The following is a 21580-nucleotide window of genomic DNA, read 5'->3' on the forward strand; positions in this document are numbered from 1 at the left end:
GCCAGTGGGCCTGGCTCCTCCAGAGCCTGTGAGCGCTTCCCAAAGTAGCCGTGAGCAGGCCACAAACGGCTTCCCAACGAGCTACCTGCTGCTTTGAAGCAGCTACTGATATACCCAGTTAATAAAATCATGAATACTAATAATTATTATTAATAACAAATGAAGGAACCATTACGCTACAACCTCCACAAGGGCTGAGATTAAGAAACGATGCAGAAAACATGATACAACTGACCAGAGGAAGGTCAGAGCACCAACAATTAAAAACTGGTTAGATGAAACATCCTTTTTCAATGATTTGTATTTTCATGAATCAACTGAACCTGCTTCTAGTTGTGCATTAAATGAGGTTAAGATTACTATTACCATGGAAAGTCAATGATGTATTTCATTCAGCATTATCTCAGCATATAGTGATACAGAATACAACTCAGAATATGAGATCTGAGAGTATCTGCTGTTGTACTATACCGTACTAAAAATATGATTGAACTATAGCTGGCAAAATCTCAATACTTCATAGGATACCAGTGTACTGTAGAAATACTAGCATATGGTATTCCATATTCTTGATCTATATACTAGTTGCTTTTTACATAGCTCTTGATATCCACAGACCTCAAACTGGGTTTGTATTCTTTTACATCCCCCTAAGTGTTGAAAACGTTTTAACTAAAATGTGAGAACTACATGCCTGACTTTATCACATGGTATTATGCTAATATGCCATGTTAATGAGCTATACCAGGAATATTGAAAATGCAATAGCATCTTAATGCAATATTGATAAAAGCCTGACATTCCTGCTCATTCTACCTCACTTGCAACAGTGCCTGGCAAATTATAGCTGCATTTTCATGATCATAAACTTACAGAAAACATGTCCAGGGTCTGTCAACAGTTGAAAATAGTATTCACCATACATTTTTGTCCATCTTCTTCATAAAATGTTTAATGCACTGTGTTTTGAAGCAATGTTTATATTTCATGCGACCAACACATGAAACTCTTTTTCTTTAATCTGAGATCATGTAAGAGCTATGGTAAAGAAAATTTGCAATAATATTTACATACATCTGCTTTATATATAGGGTATCAGTATACATGTTCATAAACACAAGATTCAGGCATGTGTGCATATAGTAGTGCAACATTATCTGTCGGAAGGCCTGGATTTGTTTTTTTCTTAGGTTTTTTTCTTTTTTTCACATGAAGCTTGCCAGCCCCTGTTGCAAGGAAAACAGAATGGGGAGGCAACCAGCCTTCTAATAATGCTACATTGAATACTAGAGTATTTTCAATATTCTGAATATAACTCTACTAGCGCAGTACAATAGTACACTTGCAAACATAGAGCCCATTTCGATGATCAGTTTATCAAAGTTCTATGGGCTTTATAAATAAAATGCTATGAGACATTATTCAGTAAGATTGGGAGGCAAATCCACCATCTGTGTAACTCAACAGACTTTAAAGGATTGCTCCAGAGAAGAATTTGGCCCCCCAAATCTAATGTATTCAAGAAGGAGTTTAGAGAAAAACTGATTTTTTAACAAGAGTTTTACAGATGTCTGCTAAAACCTTAATAGGAGCTTTGAGCCAGAGACTCCTATAATTCAACCTCTGAACTTTTGAACAACAATTTTATTTAGAAAGTTGATTTATTCATAAGTAAATAGGATACAGTGTGGATGAAGTACAAGGGATCAGGAGGCAGTTATTAGATTTATAAGTACAAAAGCCTCACTGTTGCAGACAGTGGAGGCTCAGCAGTTACTGTACCTTTCAAAACTAATATGTAACCATATCTGTTTTAAAAGAGTGATTCATATTACTCCGAATGCATGAGAAACTCTTTCTCATCCCCACCACAGGAAACTTGAGTCTGATTTTAATGAGCTTCAATTGGAATGTGGCCTTTGAAAAGTAGTGCATTTGAAAAGATGGAACATTAAATTTTGTAATGATGTAAAACATCTTCAATTTTTGACAGGACAATGGTGCTTATTGTGCTTTATGGGCCCAGTGGTGATTCAAAGGTCACTTTGTATATGACTCCACAGACAGGGGCAGCAGTGAATGAAAATTAGGTTACATGTGATCAGCTTTATTATTAATCAGATGAAAATGGATTTTTAACATTTTTCTAATGAGCAACAGAGAAAGAAGAAAATACCATGAATAAAACTACAAGAAGGAACAGCAAGACTGAAATGCACGATGTGCATAACTAAACTAATATGTATTAAATCTGAAATCCTTAAATACTGTCTCAAGAAATAAAATGCAGCTGCATATTTTTGTGTCATAAATATATAGAAAACTGCTGAAATACCTACTGTAATTTACTATCTCTGTCCTTTGTTTATAACTAACTAATGAACTGATTTCTTCTTACAGTATATTATAGCAGCACCAGATAGCACTGCTATGGGTAAGGTTGTGTCAGCGTTTCCATTATAAATCCTGTTTTTCAGGGGTTTATAACTCAGCTGTAAAAATGCAGCCCAGGCTAAAACTTGGCATACAAGGTCTCTGTCAGGAAGCACATTTATTTTACAAATTTCCCCAAAATGTCTCTTGGAATATTCTGGTATTATATGATTGTGAGTTATACAAATCCTGTAAAAGTTTACTAGTTTGTCATTCTGCGCTTCTTCAACTTTAGAAACAGGCTTTGATTTAAAAAAAAAAAAAAAACACGACCCTTTATAAAATGGTAGGCTAACATGCCTTTGCCCTGGAAAGAATGAAAAAGTTAACAGTACTTCTGAAACCTTTCAAAAGATTGATCCTAAGCAAAGTGAGTACTACTTTTTCATGCCCTGAAATCTTTTCATGCTAAATAAAACATAGTGCTACAGAATTAGACTGTTGAACCTTTACCGTAGGATGCACATGCTGTGAATGAACTCGCATTAAACCTCACATTAATAAAATGCTCGATCACAAGGACTGTGTGTGTCTAGCTCTGGGTCTGGGTCAGCCAAATGGTATTAGGCTATCAAAGTCCCGTTTTGGTTAGCAACTAGTGCCAAGAAGTGGGGAGAGGAGTGGCTTGCAGAAACGGGAGACTCTTCTTTTCTCAGTTAATCACCCAAAGAGGAGCAGAAAAAACCCAGAACGACAATGGCTGAGAAGCAAATTCAAAACCAGCCCTTCTGACAACAAAATGTACCGCCAGCCTCAGTTCCTGTCAGTCATACCCACTACCGGGCATTGCTGCTAAAAGCTCTGAACAAAGGCTAGAAGGAAGTTATCTGAAGAACAGTAATTTTCAAGTTTAGTGGAACACCGTTATTACCGCTGCTCAAAGGAACGATGGAGAAGGAATGCGACCGCGACGTTACAATAGCAAAAAGCACTAGTCAGCATAAGCGATGGTGTTATATGAGATGCTGGGAGTATTTGCTATCTTTCAAACAGATTTACTAGCATATAAATGGGTGAGTGGAGGGGGGGAACAGCAGACGGAGGGGTAAAGAGCATTGCTCCTCTCCCTCCCGCCTCCCTTAGAGCAACACGTGCTCCCAGGCAAATTATGGGGAGAATTTATGCATTCTCCTGTCCCATTCGTGCTGCCCATACCCAGCCTGATTCTGATGTGTCTAGCACCGAGTCTTCCCAAAAGCACCCCAAAGTGCATCCTGGGATGGCGGCTCCATCCCACGCTGCGGACTGACTGACTGCTCTCCTGGCCTGCACAAGAGCCCGGAGAAGGGCTCACAGCAGAGCAGGGAAAAAGTCTGTCTAGAAGGCGTGCTGGAGGACTATCAAAACACCCTTTCCCATTACAGCATTAGAGTTACGGGAGGATGCAACGCCAGGCAACCTTTTGCACGTAGGTCCTTGCATCTGAAACGCTGCTACGCGGGGCGCTGCTGTCAGTCGGGGAGGAGGAGTAAGGCTGAAGGTGAACGCGGCACCTGGCAGCAGTTGCTGGAAGCGCTTCTGGCAGCAGCAGGCAGCGTATCCTGCGTGCCATGCTGGCTGCGCAGAACTAGCACTCGCCAAAAAGTGCTGCAGCACGAAAGCCACCATCTTCATCCCTTACACGGCCGCCAGGCACAGGAGTAAGGCCACATCCTGCCCCCCTCGCGCTCTAGCTAGAGCGCAGGGTGCACCTGGCCGCGTTAGCCCTCCCAAAGCCACTTGGAGCTGATTAACTCCTGAGCCCACAGTCCATGGAGAAGGGAGGATTTCTTGCACTATCATTCCCGTATCCTTGTGCATCCATGGAAGAACAACCACCGTCTTGGCCTAAGGCTGCTTAAATAAAATTGCTTAAGCTGCAGCGCAATTGCATTGTCATGGATATTCAGCCCGCTGTGCCATGGGGAGTGCACCAGAGAAAAATCACTTAGGCACATTCAGGACTATTTACTTTAAACAATAAAAAGAGAAAACAGCGAGAGTAAACGTGCTGTGGCTTATATTGAGTCATATGCCACCCTTCTAGATCTACAACTTAATAGGTCCTTCCCACTCGGTACTGCAACCCTACGTTAGGAAGATATACGAGCTGTTACAGCTGAGAAAGTGGTGATCCCCACATAAAAAGCAAGATCCAGGTAAAAGCAGGAACATTTGACTGATTGACGGCCAAAGACACAGCAGTTGCCAACAACAAAGACAGTCCGAGCGGTACTGACAGCACAGGGTTGGAGGGAAAAACCGCAGAAACTCTCCGAGCCGCGATATCGCCGTTCGAACTGCTGCAAATCCCCCAGATGGGCTGCACAAAGCCAGGAGGCCTCACCCAAACACGCTTCAGCGTGGGGGTCTTCCTGCTTCTTGGCTTAGGACTAGCGGAAGATATATGGAAAACTGGCTTTCCATACGTTTTACCTGCGCTTGTGATTCTGCCTGCGAGGAGGGCAGGAAGTACTGAAGCATGTTGGTGCTGTGCAAAAGAGAAGAGGGGGGGGAAGCAAACTAAAATGTAAACCACGTGAAAATAAGTATGCAAAATGGACCTTTGATTGCTCTGTGGGTCAGTTGATTTTCACTGAAAATGGTCTTTATTACCATCGCAGACTGTGCTATTAACATATGTTTCTTTAAGAAAATACATAGCATTTGCAGTAAAATATAGAGGATATGCCATAGTATTTTTGATTATTAAGCTAAACAGCCATGTAAAATGAGTATAACATATTGGCACTGGTTCCTGCTGTACTGAGGCTTCTTTGTGAAATTAGTTAATTAGTTCTTTTTCCCCCCCTCAAACTTTGCTTGAATAAATTTGTGGTTAGCAAAGAATGAAGAATTTTGCTTTTCTTGGCTAATTTTCTCTCTCTCCCCCTTTTTAAAAGGAAACTTCAACCATCTACTGGGATAGCACTGCTCATTTTGGATAAAGCTGGCTTACTAAAGAAGAAACACTAGCAAAATTATATTTTGTACGGCAAAAGAGCTTCCTGTACTTTCTCCGAACATAACTGTCCGTCAAGGCACAGGGTGAATAAACAGCTTCTACAGACTATTATAAGCTTGTTAATTCTTTAATGAGCTAGCCACAAAAAAAGTGTTAATTCACTAGTAAAAATGTTTAGTGATTTCGAGAAAAATGTCATAAGCGCTGGCAAAGCGTATACCTCATGATATGTAAAAGATACAGGTTTTTAACTCAGTTTCTAAGACTTTTATGACAAACTGCAGAGAAAGACAGATGAAATTATGTTCTGACTACATAGGCTGAATAAGCCCAATGGGAACCTCGGTATGTAGTTATCGGTGGCGCTGAAATCTGCTTAGGAAAGCAACAAGTCTTTTGTTCTGCTGACAACAGTTATTACAATTAATTCACTTTGTGATTGGTATTTGCACTGAGTGACAAGGTGTTATTTTACCTCACTAGAAGTTAAAATGGTAATACCTACATGTGAAATAACTCTGAGTTTGCTATCACTCACGCAATAAAAGAAAAGCCTGTCTTCAGAAATGCCTGCTCAGCTACCGCTCTTAGGAGCCCGAAATCTTCCCGTGAGGCTTTTTCCTCCCCTCTTTCCCCAGCAGAATTTCTTTCTTTCGCTCTTTTAAAAGTTTCTGAAGAAAAACAAGCTGTCTGCTTTCTGCGGGAGGAAAGGCCAGCGCGGTAAGCGCGCGAAGCAAAACGCCTGTGCATCCCAAGGCGCAGGCTGACGGCCCGGCCCCCCCGGCGGCATTCCTGCGGCCGGCCGTCACCCTTGCACAGCCGCCCGCGTCCCCGGCCTCGCCGCCTCTCCAAGGGCACCATGTGTTGTCTCCCGGCACTGACCGCCCCCTCGCCGGGGCCCGGGCTGGCCCGGGCGCGGGGAGCCGCCGGCGTCGATTGGGGTTAGCAGGCTGATAGCAGCAATCGTTATCGGGCAAGGAGAGAGGCAAGCCCAAATACCACGGCAGCGCCGGCAGGACGGGCGAAGCCGGGAGGTCTCCGCGCTGACACCGGCCCGGGGCTGATAAGAATGAGGGCGCCGCGGCCTGAGCTGCCCGCGCAGGTGGGCACGGCCGGCCGGGCGCCCGGCGCCGAGCTGGACGTGCCGCGCCGGCCGCAGGGCAGCGAGGGCCGCCAGCCCCGGCTCCCGGTGAGAGGGGCTGGGGGCACCAGGGCGGGTGGTTGCTGGGGTTTTTGAAAGGGAAGGGGAGGGGAGCTGCTTCCGAAACGGAGCGCGAGTCTGCAACACTGTGCGTGGCTGGGGAAGGAGAGAAACGCAGCGCTTGGTCCCTCTGACGTGCTGGTTCTGAGAACGCACAAGACCAGCAGCGACCGCCTGCACCAGCACCCCAGCGCACGCGACACGCCGCTGCTGAAACCTGTCACCCAGCACCCGGCGCCGCGAGAAAAAATATCTGTTCACAGCCTGAAACAGCTCTGAAATTGGTGGATGTCCGTGTTGGCCCACTAGCGAAAGCGAGCCCTGCCAGAAGTAAGAAGCCAGGAGCCAGCGCAGACGCACCTGAATCTGGCCCGTCTCTACGAAAGAGCTGCACGGACAGCCTGAACACGAGCAGGGCCCCTGAGCTGGCCGTTTTTAGCAAAAGAAAGACAAAAGAGGGAGCAAGGAGCGTTAGCTGATATAAATTTCACGTTTTGTAGCAGGACCCAGCAAACCATTGAATGTTTGCAGTGCTAGCAAATGGCAAATAACCCATTAGCTATGGATAGTTCAGCACGTCTCTACTTCTATTATAAGTTAGCCTCCCTAAACCATTGACTTAACAGAGAATCATTATAAATCCCCATTTTGAATTTTTTTATTAGCAGTATTTATCACCTTCTCAAAATCAATCCTATATTTTTAAATTAAAACAAATGACTACTTGTACTGCAATCAATATTAGTACATTTCCCCTTTTTTAAAGGGAGAAAAAATGGAATACAAAGAAATGTCCTTCTTTGGCTGCATCAATCCAATTTCAATATAATTCAATATTTAATAAATATAATCCTCCGTGTCTGTGCAGGGAAACATCATAAAAAATGCAAAAGGCTTCCTGGTCTCCAATAACTTGTATGAAACAAAGTGTTTCCCTATTCCTTCCATAAATACTGCAGTCTTATGCTACTGTTTTTTTCTTCCTGTGTATTAGAGAGAGTTTGCTCTGATTATGTATAAGAAAAGAGGTTTGCATATTTCATGATTAAAAAAACAAAATGCTACCTACCTACGATCGCCTAAAAATTACCATCTTTGTCTCTTTGTACTTCTGTGGCTTGTTGTTTTCAAAAGGGCAAAAAAGAAAAACCTTATATAATACCTAATTTGTACATCTGTGGTTTCCCTCTGACTTGTGTAGGCACCATATGTTTTTAATTATCATAATAGCCTTAAAGAACCTGTTCAGTGGGAAACACATATGATCCTTTTATTACTGGTTTGTAATTTAAACAGTTTTAACAGAAAAGGTCTGGCTATGAGGGACTGAGAGGCACAAAGGTCTAAAAACCCTGTTATTGACCTCTGAAAGCATGAGTTCAAATCCCACCCACTGAGGTGGGACCCAGCTCTCCCTTCTCTGACAGAGGTAATCGGTCGCATGTGAAACGGCTCTTCAGGACCTTAAAAGACATAATCTCCAATCTCAAATGACTCAACGTTTCAGTCGGAGGCTGACACAATGAAAGTAAGGTCTATAAACATTATCGGGCAACCGATCTATGCTTTCTTCTCCCTGGCGAAAGCTCTGCGAGCAATACTATACGAGAAGCCTTTCACGAGAAGCCAGAAGCTAAGAATTTCAGCAATTCTCATTAGTTGTTGCCCTTTTAAATCCACGGTTTTGTCCTTTATGCAAATGTGAGCCTCATGAACACTCCAGTCTCCTAGCCATGGAAAACAGTCAGATATTCTGAGGTAGAAATTAAATTTAACAAGTTCAATTCACTCCTGATTCTGGACATCTAAACACATAATCAGTCTGATAATGTTATTAATTATCATTCAAGCGACAACCTTTGACACTGGCATGCTCCCACAACCTCCCTACTCCAATAACTCAAACAGAAAATCGTTGGCATGAAAACCCACAGTCTTATGAACAGAAATTGCAAATAAGCAGGCACTGAGCATACAACTGGGAGTGAGCAAAGTCCCCCTTTTCAGAGAGAAAGCAGAGGCTCACACAACAGCTCAGTCACTTGACCCAAAATGAGATTCTGCAAAACTTTGTTCCAAAACAGATGATTTACACCCCAAAAAGGGCTGTGGGGAGAAGACAGTGGGGAAGAAGGCATAGTTAAAATTACACTGAAGCTGGAAGTCGTTACAGAGATGGATGGTGTCCTCATTAGAACATAGCTTTATTTAGACAGACGGACAGAATCCTTATTAGAACATTAGGCTGAAAAGTTTAAATGTCAGAAAATGCAAAATTAAGATTTTGCAAATAAATACTGAGTTGGAGGAGCAAACTCAGGGTTTCTTACAAAGATTCTACTGGAAAAGCTTGAAACAAATAAAATGCTCTAATATTATTTCTGAGGGAGACTTGTTGATCTACAACCTGCTGATGTCAGTAACAGCCCTTTCTTTGCCTTTGAACATGGCAGCCTGTTCTTGTGTTTTGCGTTTTACTTTAGTGAAGGAGTAGGTTGCCCACCCCATTGACAAATCATAGAAAGGAGACATCCTGAAAGAAATGAAAGAAAATTTCCCACGCACAGTTCCTTCTTAGGGAAAGACCTTAACAACTCAGGAATTACAATCTCATGCACCAATCTAACTCTTCAAGGGTATTCTTGGAAAACTCCCCATTTCACAAAACACAGAAGAGATCTCTCTTCTTTAGCAAAGTGGTTTCCATTTCTCATCTGATGCTATTAGCTCTCTCTGTTGCAGCACACAGAGCCTTCAGGGAAGCAAGGACTCAGAGGCTGCCTACTTCCAGCAGCGATTTCTGCATGGGCGGGCAGACTCAGAGGAGGATGAAGCGATGTTCGAAACTCATTTCAAACTGCATGGGCCCTATCTCTGGAATGAGCATGTGAGCAGGGTCTCACATAGAAAACTGAAAGGGGAGAGGGATATGATGCCATGAAGACTGCAACTGAGCCATTCCCTTCCCTTCCCTTCCCTTCCCTTCCCTTCCCTTCCCTTCCCTTCCCTTCCCTTCCCTGCCTCGCTCCCATTCCCCAGGACCTCTGTTTTCCCCAGGAAAACTCAAAATTTTTGCAGTGATGGGAAGATAGCTTGATTACTTTTCACACAAAAAAGATGGTCATTGTTTTCTGTTTTACCTGAAAGCTAATGGATCTTGGCATACCAGGCGTGGATGTTCAAAGTCCCCTCGGGAACCTTTCAGGCGATTTGTCGTCTCTTGATTGCCTTTGGTGCACACCGGCCTCTGCTGATGTAACATGAGCTATTTCACACCTAAAGCTGAGTTTTGAGACAGGAATTGTGTACACACACACACACACATACACACACACACATGCACAGGGCTTGTAGGTCCTGATGCAAATTGCAGTGACCTGGGGAAGAATCTCTTGTCTTAGAGGTTCTTAGAGGTTTTGGATTAGGCCTGAGATGGAAAAGGAAAAGCAGCTTTTGCTCGAAAGTCACAGGCATGGCAATATGCAGCTCATGGCCCAGCACTGCCTTGCATTAGGCCTCTCTCTGCCATCTCCTGTGTGTCTGCAGAGGACCTTGCTTGCTGGGGAGACAGGAGCTGGGGGGCCTGCTGGTTGCCAGCTCTGACAGAGGCAGCCCTCATCACTGGCCTCGCCAGAGCTCTCCGTTCCTCCCTTGAATTCAGCGAAAAGCTGGTTTTCCTTTTCTGGAGCTTCACCCATAACATTGCCAAGATAAAATTTCTAATGAACCTGAAGTGCTCAGTGTGTTTAATCGCATTACGGGCTGCATGGTCTAGGGCACACCATGCACTGCAGTCGCACAGCCAGAGGACTCAGCAGGCAAGCCCTACTCTCGCATACCCGAGGTGTCTGTGTATCAATTACACCAGCGTTTAATCAGCTGCTTCTGCCAGGCACCACAAAAGGAGTGAGCACTACCATATCCTACCCGAATTGATCCTCTCACACTTGGAAGAACACCCAGGATCCATCCGTACAGAGAACAATCTTGAATTCACATCTACCACCACCAAATAAAGTTAACCTATGAACCCCTCATGCTCATTTGCTAGGTCCAAAGAAAAGTGCTTCCACCTTTTCTTCTTCTTTTCCAATAGAACATGTAAGTATACAATTCTACCTTAAAAGAAATCCCAGTTCTGGACCCAAGAAACTCTTTTTCTATTCAAGGATCCTCCTTTCACTGAAAGGATCCTCCAAATTTCCAAAAAGTGGATAACAACAATACCACTGTGATCCCATCTGTACACAGCAATGGCACTGTAAAGCATAGAGCATAAAACACCAAATTCCCACAGACAGCATCTGTCTTACTACAAACAATGGACCATTATCTTGTAAATAATTCTGATTAAGCTGCAGCATTTTCCCCAAACAAACAGTAGGGGAGCAGAGGGTGAGGATTTTTCTAGCGGGAGTGCCGGTCTTCTCCTTCCCCAGCACTGACACTCAGTTTTTTATTCAACTGATTGGACCCCCTCCCCTCCCTGCTCTGTCCCCCACGGTTTGGTTTTCATGGTCTGACCTTATCCAGCTGTCAATCATTTTGGCAACTAAAGAGGGAGCCGTCATGTTAATGGGATTCCCACCTCCATCCTTTGGGAAAGCTTTTCTGGTTGTTTTTTTCCCCGATGTATAGTTATATAACAATTAGTGAATACACCCATAAACCCTTTAGTTATTAAATTGTTCTCTTGTTAGGGGATGTAAAAATTGGAAGCACAGCTAGGTGTGTACTTGGTGCCAGCCAGAATTCGGGGCTGTCCAGGAGTACCCGGCTGAAGGCAGGTTGTTTCAGTGAGGCAAACTGGTGGGTTCGTTGTACGGGTGAGTTTGGTGTGGGGGGTGGACTTCACCTGGCAAAAGCTGTCGCCCTCTTCAAATTCTCCTCAGAGAGGGAGCAAGCGGGTCTCCTCGCTGCAGGGGGAGCCAGGCGAGCTCAGGTGGAGGCCGGGTTGTGCGCAGCACCGGGGAGCGCGCACGCTCGCTGCCGGCACCGTACCTGCACGGCGCAGCCAGAGCAGGCTGCATTCCTCAGGAATGAAACTGCCACGCTAAACCAGCAACAAATTCACAAGCAAGATCTGAAAAGACTTAAAAACAAAGCAAAGCACGCAGACTGGAACGGGGTTAGCTATACAAAGGGACAAGTGAAACAAGACACAATTAGGGCTAATGTGGTCCTTTCTCCTAGGGTTCATAAACTGATCTATGTGGCAGCTGTGAATTGAGAAAAGCCCTAGAGTAATCCTGAATTTCGTCTTTAACTTGTTCATTTCAATGCACAAACCTTTTCTTACATGTCTCTCTTGATAAATGTCACATCTCTATATGGCTGAAGTGTTGGTTTTCCTTCCCTGCATTCTCTTAACGCGCCTTGTTATACATGTGAAATGTTCTGGATCAAACGCACTTCCTGACTTAAGAAAAAAAAAGAAAAAAGTAGAAAGGACTAAGCTAGGAGAGTAATGTCAAAAAGCAGGCAATAAAAATTTTAAATTACATGTAGTGATTTGAACTCACTGCCATTCAATTAAAAACCATGCAACAAACAATTCAGCCAGTAGATCAGAGAGCATGAGTAAGAACCCCAGGACCTGCAAAGCACTGCTCCGGCCATCTGCTTCCAGGAGAACAGAGCACCGAGAATAATACTGGCACTGAAAAGGAGGGGGGACAGGGAAAACATAGACAAACGGCGCATACAGAGTGATAGGTCCCCTGTCCTGAAAAGAGCCTCCTTGCACAGGCATGGGGACAGAACGAGCCTGCAGACTTGCTGTGCATCAGAGGGCTGAGGATGCCCACCATACAGCTTTCTATGCCTTTGCCTTCCTCGGACCCCCGGTATTACAAAGGCTCTAACAACATGGTTGGGGGCAGAGTGCTGTGGTGATCATCAGATTCAAAACTGGTGGCTCTACCCAGATGGCACCTGTTACAAGAGGCCGGAGGTCAAAATTCATGGATTTGGTTGAAAGACGTTATGGTCAAAACATCGGAAAGCTCCCGCAGGTGCAGAGAGCCCCTGAGCACCTGCCTTTTGGCTTAAGCAGGGGCTGAGGCTGAAGGCAGGTTTGAGCACAGGTTTCTCAGTAATGTGCTGCTGAGGAAGTCAATCTCATGAATGCTGCAGGATGTAGGAGGAATATACGTATCCAACATGTATTTTCAATATGTGTTTATTTTCATCAATAAATTTTTATAGCTACTGTAGTTATGTCAGAGGAGGAAGCATTTATACGCTGAGGACTTATATAATGTTCTTCATCTTCAAAGTACTTTACAAACATTAATTAATTCATTTCTCCTCACAGCACTCCTACCAGGGAGATAAGTACTATTATTTCCCATTTCACAATAGAGAATCTAAAGCAGAAAACTTAGTGATTTTTTTTTTTTCCCCCATGGCCAGGGAGTGAATCACTGGTAGTCCTTTCGTAGTGAGGACTGTCACTTTCTGCATGTTAGCTCCCCTCCTCAAATCGTATTTAAAAGCCTTGCGTTTCTGCTGGAGTCACAGCACAGATCCCGGTACATCTTGGGTTTTTCCTTCAGTAAGAGATAATTAAGGAACAATTCCCTCTCTGATGCCCAGCATGACATTCTGGTGCTCTGAGCTGAACAATGGGGGTTCTGTGCGGGGACGGCACTACAGAAGCTGCGGATCAGAGAAGATCAGCTTAAAGAAACTTACTCGCCTGCATTTCGCTCTGCGGACAATGCGGCAAGTTAGGCAGGCTGCGGGGAAACGCTTCACGTGGGGGTGGACTTTAGAAGCACCTGCTTGTAAATGGACGTGCTCCTGCCAGGAGAATCTCCTCCACGGGGCGATCTGAAGTCGCTCGCATCCAGCGTGCATGTCTGGAAACTTCACATATTAGGAAATCTGTTGTGGTTTCTGATATTTGTTCTCAGTCCTAACAGTATTTCTTTTACAGTCATGCTTGAGGGAAGCATAGCGCTCCTATTTCACCTCTGTGGTGCTACTGTAAATAAACCTCTTTCCAGCTTGCTCATTGCCAGCAAACGTGTGGCTGCTTTGAATGGCAATAAAAGTTCCTGTTAGTTTGAAAGGGTCAATTTCAAAGAATAGGAAAAAAACACAACAGTGACAGGAGTCTTGCAGGGAAGTTGTTCAGATTGAAGCACTTAAATCAACACTGGTGATGGCAAATTGGAAAAAAAAATTCCAATTTTGTATCAGGAAGAAGTTTACGCTATTATATTCCCTGTTAGCGAGCGCCTTACCCACCCTGGATTTTTCCACACTAGTTTACGTTCTGATAATAATAAATTATTATTATCAATAAACCAAAACCAGAAACCAAAACCACCTAGGTAACTTCCTCGCTTGGAAATGACATGTTCTTTACCAAAATGAACTGCCAAGCTAGAACATGGCGTATCCCAGAATGCACGACAAAGTCCTCCTGGTGAAAGGCCGGTACCTAGACATTACTTTGGAACAACCAGAACAATTGTTTAGTGAGAAATGTTTTTTGCATATGACTCATCAACCCTTGAAAACAGCACTTCTTATATAATACAAGTGCTGACACAGCCTTCACTTGAGTGGTGTGACTGCAGCTGTATAATTACAACTTTAGATTTGATGTTATGGACCTTAGGTTACGCTGTTCAGACAAATGTTCCATTGTATTATGGAGATATTTTTTCCTTAGTCATATTGCCCACAGGACAATAAGGACTACATTCACAGCTCACTGCGTAGAAGTTTAGGCGTATAACAGCCAGCGGTATTACACAAGATAAGATTATGCCCTATGGGGGTTAAATGGATTCATAATTGCCACTTTTTCTTGTCTTTTTTTTTCTTTGCTCATAGTTGATACTTTTTTGGAAGTGTTCTCCAAATAAAAGGAAGAACAATCTCACACTGAGTCTGGATAAATGTTACAGTTGTCTCACAAATGCTGTATTATTTCTAGCCCTTCCAAAATAATATAATTGTCCTACTGCTGAACTACAGATTTTTCTCAGTATGACACAGAACACTAAAATGTCAGGTCCTGACTCATGGTGTTTTGGGTGGAATAAATAAAAAGTACCAATATGCTTTTCAAAACTGAGAGCGTTAATGAAGATGTGACATTGGGAGCCCTAGTCATGTTTTCCTTTAACTTCCCCTGCACGCTAACTGGTGCACCGAGCACCAGGCCACTGCTGGTAGGTCCGATTCTGGTAACACTCACCACTGGCCTGATTGGTACTACTGGGATTGGTATAACTGGTTCCTTGTCATCCTACACTTTCTTTACCTCAGGTGAATTTGCTGGGACTCTGAGGAGCAAGGCTAGTCTAGGGACACCCATTACATATTCTTTGCACTGGAAATAAAAAGAATACCTAAGGACTAGCCGCAGTGTTGAGGACTGTAACTTAATATAAGACAAAGCAAGATTAACCAAGAAAGATCACTGCATCAGCTCGTGGTATTTCTCCTTTGAGAGAGATGCTGTACATCCATTATTCACTAAGGCTAAGTTCCCAGCTGCAGGACTGGACCCAAATACAGCAGCTCACCCTGGCCAGGCACCCAGTCCGCTAATACTTACACACTTAATCCATCCGGTGTTACGCTTTTTTAAACCCAAGGGCCTCCACAAAAATCTCTTCTGGATTTTACTAGCGATAGAGGGGAAATAGGTCCCACTTTCCCAATATGCTTTTTGTGACAGAGGGAACAAGCCTAACGTCCCCCTGTATACCTGTCTAATCACACATTGCGCTGTTCTAATGACAAACCACTCCTTCCATAGAAGATTGCAATTTTAATAAATATCCCTAAAAAGGCCAGCAAGTCGCTTTGTAGAGTTTGCCTCTCAAAGCACAAATAAATCATGGACGGTATGAGTGGTCTTTGGTCTACCAAAAGATAAAACAGTTTCTTAGAGAGTTTTTTTGAATGAATTAACAAAATGACTCAAAACTGCACTAATGGTTAACAGCTTTTTTTTATTAGCAACACTGAGATAAGTTATTGAAGCATTTTAGTATTGTTTTACATTCCATTCAGAAGTGACCTAACTTGTAACTCCATATACATTTAAAGATATAGTTTGACACTTATTCAGAAAGCAACAATTATTAAAACTTACATACCTTCATTACCAGGAAACCTTAATATATTTTCTAATTACTTCCAACAATACTCTATTCCAAAGCACATGATAACCCACTAGAAGTTTACACATTTCACTTCAATCACAGGTTTTAAATTGTGGATGTCAGAGTGCTGTTCATTGAATTTTACTGTCTTTCTTGGTTAATATTGGAAAACCTGGCACAATATATTAAGCTAGAAATATTGCTTAAGGAATATGAAAAAAGATAACTACAGTATTTTTTCCTGCTAAAGCATTACAAAATACAGGACCATTAAAAACTCAAATAGAAATGACAATAAATAACCTTAAAAACGTTAAGAGAATTTTCACTCATACTAAAGTCCATTCCCTAAGCTTGCCAAACACATAAATAACAGAACATATTCAAGACCTCTATTTTTGCACTATTATGATGGTTTGTTATATATTGTGGATGTATTGTGTATACATATATTAATGCTTACACTTAAGGTATATAATTTTTGCCTTTGCTGAAACAATTAATAAGCCTCAGGTAATCATTTATCCTTGGTACTACAGTTATCTAGATACAAGGGAGAAAACCCTGGAAACGCCAGGTATGCGATACTGTGCATAACAAGATCATCTCTGCATAAAGATATTCTAAGTTCCTTAAATTGCAAAGATGAATTTGGTTATTTATTTCTGAAAGCCTGTAAAATAAAATTATAATTGCTGTCAAATTAATTGTTTAAAATTGGCCTCGTAATAGGTATTAATTGTACACTTAGTTTTGACTTACAAGGATGTCTAAATTGTTTGTGTTTATGAGTAGTTATAGGAAATACTATACCTCAGACACAAGAATATATATATATATATATATTCCTGAACCAAAACACAAATCAGAGCATTGTCTCACGCTGGAAAGATCTGGAAACATCTCTATGCCTCTGCCTAATCCTAAATTATAATTAAAATTTGAGCTGGATATGACGAAAACAATGAGAATATATTGTTCAGGAGACGAACCTTGGAATAAAATCATACAGCTCTAAGCTTACGTCGTTATTTTGTCTCTGCAAAGTAAAGAAAAGCCTTGCTGTGCTGGGGGTTTGCCCTGGTGCGGCTGGCCACCGATGTCTGAACTCGAGGCAGATGCCCAGGCCTCCGTTTGCAAACACAATCCCCCTCTCGGAGCCAGGGCGAGGAGAGCGGCAATGCCTTCCCGTGTCACTGGGAACACGAGGGACTCAGCGCTTGGCTGCAGCAGATAGTTTAGGGGTTAACTTCCACCTCCACAAATACAAATGGAATGGGGCTGTTACGCTGCAATATGCAAGATGTTGAGAAATAAAAGTTTTTGCCAGTAAACAAAATATTGGTACTGAACTCACCACCGGATTAATTTTCCCATACAACAAAATATAATCAAATTAAGTTACATGAATATAGCTGCGAAATTTAAAGTCAGAGAAACATAGGACCTGATTCTGCAGTCCTTAGTCACGTAAGTAGTCCCACTCATCAAGACTGAGGGATGCAAGATGGGGTCCTAAGCTTCTACTTAGGAAGTCACTGTTGATTCAGACAGTATCTTTTCCAGCCAAAAATATGCAGCAAAAGGAAAGTAACATAAACAAGGCTAAATGTCAACAATGTTTGCAGACTTACAGACACCATCCATTTGTTTGTACTGAAACGACTAGCGAACCATTTGGCAAATACAATGCTATTCACAGACCAGCCCTTTTATCCAGCAACACAAACTTCACCGGATCACTGGCATTCCCAGTTAATTAGAAAAAGGAAGCAAGCCATATGAGTTTGGTTTGATAGTGCCATGCAAATGGCATTGCAAGATCCGGAAGTGCAGCTGAAACCTGCCAGCGAGGCCGAGGGTCTGCTCTCACACTCGGCAGCACAGTTCTGACACTAGAAGCAAGCCTTGAAAGTCCTAGCAAACTAAAGAAGCCTCTTCAAAATCACCATAATGGGGGAAAGAAAAGCCTGGAGTAAAACCTGGAGAGCTTTTTATTTCTGCCTTGAAGGAAAAGAATATTCTGGTTGCTCCTTCAACTGGATCAGGGCAAGATTTTCGCTTCCTTAACTGCCCTACAAGATACTTTAAATGAGCATGCCCACTATACTTTGCTGCAGTAAAGATGATCTCCCGTTATCTCATAGCTGTCCTAGAGCTTGGAATATATTAGGCCTTTTGCTTCTGTTTAATATGGATTTTATAATTTAAAAGAGCTATAATAGGGATTCGAGTGAAGTGACCACAAACAATTAAAAATCTTTTTCTGCATTTTATATGTTGGTGGTAGTTCTGAAGGGGTTAGCATTATAATCTTTTTGGTTTTGACACCTGTGGCAATAAGCACTTTACAATGACTAAATGCACTATTTAAACATTGGGGTAGAGCACTATAATTATGTGACAATAAAGCTGTAATAATCTGCCACAATCTATCTTCCCCTTGCCCGGCCCTCTTGTCTGTGCTACAGTTCCACATTTGGAAGGTATTTCAGAAAGTCACAGTGCCGTTCGTTGTAATATTTCTGTGCAATTCTGAGCACTTTCTGCTCCAAGGGAAACTGAAAGTGCTCAGCACTTTACAGGATCAGAACTTAAAACCTGCCACCATAGGTAAGAAAGGCCCTTCTCTATTTCCACCCAGTGAAAAAAAGTGATCAGGGGGTGGAGCCTATGCAGGAGAGAACAGCACTAACTGCAGAGGAAAGAAAGCATGAATGGAAGCAAATTAGACTTATAAAGAGAACATGGAAGTAATATTTTTGGACGTCGTTAAGTGTGGGTTCCATAGCACTAACCCATTAAGCAACCAGCTAATGCCCAGTACCATCTCTGGCCAATAGCTCTGTAGCCCACCAGCTGTTCTTCGAAAGCCTAGATACATCCCAAGTAGAAAATGCAAGTAGGGATATTTTACCATCTTAGACACAAAGCAAAAAGATTTAAAGGGGAGGAGAGAGAGAAAGGAGAGGGTCTTGTCATAAATAAACACTGTAGAAATCTTGTGTAAATTAGTGTCTTGGAACAGGAGGTAAAACATTACTGCAAGACAACTGCACATATATGGAAGAAAGGCAGAAAAAGAGAAGGGCATAAATGGTAAGGAAAACAGATCTTCTAGTCCTTAAGTACAAAGTAGGACTAGAACTTCATAGTAGGACTATGACTTCTCACACCAAGGGATCTGAAAGCAGGAATACTCAGATGTTCCCAGACAGCTACAAAGACAGCGAGCCTTCACCCTGCCCTTCCGCTCCCCGCTGAGCTGCTGGCTGCCAAGCAGCTCTGAAAGGCACAGCCTTGCTCCCAGGAACCACATGGTAGCAAGGATTAACAAGTTCATCTCTTAGGAATAGTCAAAAAAAACAAAATACAGGGAAATTAAAAAGGTCAGAAGTAACTCTAAATTCATCAAACAATGGTAATTCTTTCTTTCTGTTCTTTCCTATTCTGCTATGTATGTAAAGGAGAAAAATGTGATTTTTCTCAGCGGCATTTTGAAATGGAAGTTTCTGTATCATTCAACAATTATGGTTTTTTCCCTCCTAATTGTGCCTTTCATTCCTACAGCCTTAAGCGTGATAGAAGCATAAATGAATTACGAGTACGTACATCATTAGTCTTTCTGATTTCACATATAGGGAAACTGTCATTGCTTCCCTTATGTGGGGGGATTTTTCAAAACAATGCGTGTTGGTGGAATTCTCTCTAGAAATTAATCCTTTTTATGCCAAGATCTGTGCTTAAAATTTGACCCATAAGCTTAAGGTAAAATTTGCCAGCTGAAAGTGAGATTGACCATATGGATCACTGAAAACCCCAGCTTGTTTTTCTACAGCCAGAAACATAACTTAATTAGCGTGGCCAATCAAAGATGTAATCCTAGCTAACTAAAGCTGAGATATTTTATTTCAATTTTATTTCAACTCTATTCTGATTGTGGAAAGAGCATCAAGCCTTGCTATCTTGATTGTGCAAGGAGTATATCAAGTGTATCAATGCTGTCTCTTGAAATGTCAACAACCACACTTCATCGGCTGTAAAAGGAAAGGCAAATGCCCAGAGTCTCGCAAAATACAAAAGAACACAAGAATCATGCCCTGGAACTTGGTACTGGAGGTGGGTCTCAAGCTTTCTGATCTCTCAAGCCGTAGGAGAGACAAAGGGATCCATTACTGAGGTCATGGTCTTTGTGCAAGCGGGAAAGCTAATAAATTAACAGAGCGCTCCTGCTGGCTAATCTGTAAGCGCAGAAACATCAGGTGAGATTCCCCACACTAGCATGCACAGATGGAGTGTGATTTCACAGTACAAAATGTCACTGAGAAAATAAGAACTCCCCCAAAACACTGCTTTCCAGTGGGTGGTGGCTAACCCAACCAAATAAATAAGAACTACGGACATTGGGCTTGACTCATCCATTTTTGCTGTAAGATATTGAGAAAAATGAAATAATATATTGAATTAGTCAACATTAATACTTATGTTCTGCAAATACTCAATGGAACATCAGTTCAGAATTTTAAAATGCTATTTTTGGAGGGGGAGAAAGGAGGACTCGCACTGCCTTTTCCATTTAAAAATGACTTAAAAAGTAGAACAGACAAGCTTCTGTTTTTTTTTTCCCCTTCATACTTCAAGTCAAACACATTATCACTGGGCAGAGCTTGTGAAAGGGATACAGTCTTTAAATTCATATAAACTCAGCCATCATAAAATGTCTACTGAATTGATTGGAAGATGAAACAAAAAACTAATGGAAGTAACATGACCTCATTTCAATAATGATGTTAGAGGGGTTTTTTGTTGTTTTTTTAAAAATCTTATGTCTGGGAAGAAGTATAAAGGTATTTTAAACACAGCAACTAATATTAGTTTTCCAATATTTTAACTTTTTGTTTTAAATAGCCATTTCTCTGCCTTATTTTTCTGTCTTTGTAGCTGATCGACAATACTCCACAAGTAGAGAGCAAAAAAGAACTCCAGGTAGGATTTCACCAGCTACAAACAGAAAGCAGCTTTCCACTCTTTTCAAAATGCCAGAAATCTACCAACTGGTTTGGAAGAATCTTGGAAACATTTCCAAATCTTTTACTTCTCAGTGAATTAACAAGCAGAAATTTACCAGTAAGGCCATGCAAACACTTGGGCTGGTGCTTCAGTTTTAGTAGTGATAATACCGTGAAGCCAAAACGCTCTAAGCATATAAGTGAAAGAAACTGTGTGTGGAGAAATCACTTTCTTTTTTTTTTTTTTTTTTTAATCAAACCAGCTAATACACTTGGAAAAGCAGACAGAGGCCTAAAGAAGGGGCTATGTGCCTAACAGTCCATGCATTTTTTCCAAGTGTAACTACTGATCTGGCTTAAGCACATACTAGCCTAGTAATGTTGAACAAACCTCCTGCTAACCTTAAGTTAAACAGGGCAACCATTCTTAAGCGTTTGTGGATTTAGGGCTATATTTTAAATTGTCAGGCTTTATAACTGTTGCTTATTTTTTCTTTTCTTTTTTTAACTTGAAAACATTTTACTATGCATGTTCAGCTCTGACAATGAGTTTTCTGATTAGTTTGAAGGTTAAGTGAAACAAGAGCATTACTGAAGTTTTTGCGGCCTTTGCTGACTGCTTTTTAAACTGATACTGCTTTTCAAAGGATTTACACTCTAAAATATTTCTCAGACAAGATCTATGCTTACAAAACAGGAGATGAATTGAAAAATCCTCAATCTCATTTGTTCCAAAGGGATTTAACTTTCATTTTTGTCAAATATGATGTGTGATACAAGGAAGTAAGACTGCAGTTTTGTAAATCAGAGATTAATAAAGGTGTTTTTGTTTGTCTGATAGGTTTTTTTTTTTTAATTACCT

General features: G+C 41.9%; 1 protein-coding gene across 19 annotated transcripts in view; it reads right to left on the reverse strand.

Moving 5' to 3' along the window:
- ZNF536 (zinc finger protein 536) overlaps positions 1–21580 on the reverse strand; it is a 358374-nt gene that overhangs the window by 104449 nt on the left and 232345 nt on the right. The window contains exon 11 of one of the 19 annotated variants that reach the window (XM_068956025.1): positions 15557–16998. The exons of the other annotated variants lie outside the window; for them this stretch is intronic. Within the exon in view, the coding sequence (XP_068812126.1) occupies positions 16994–16998 (5 nt within the window). The 3' untranslated portion in view covers positions 15557–16993. Of the gene's footprint in view, positions 1–15556; positions 16999–21580 lie in introns of those variants that run through there. 19 annotated transcript variants of the gene reach the window in all.

Source organism: Struthio camelus, chromosome 10, assembly GCF_040807025.1.
Source record: "Struthio camelus isolate bStrCam1 chromosome 10, bStrCam1.hap1, whole genome shotgun sequence".
Lineage (NCBI taxonomy): Eukaryota > Metazoa > Chordata > Aves > Struthioniformes > Struthionidae > Struthio > Struthio camelus.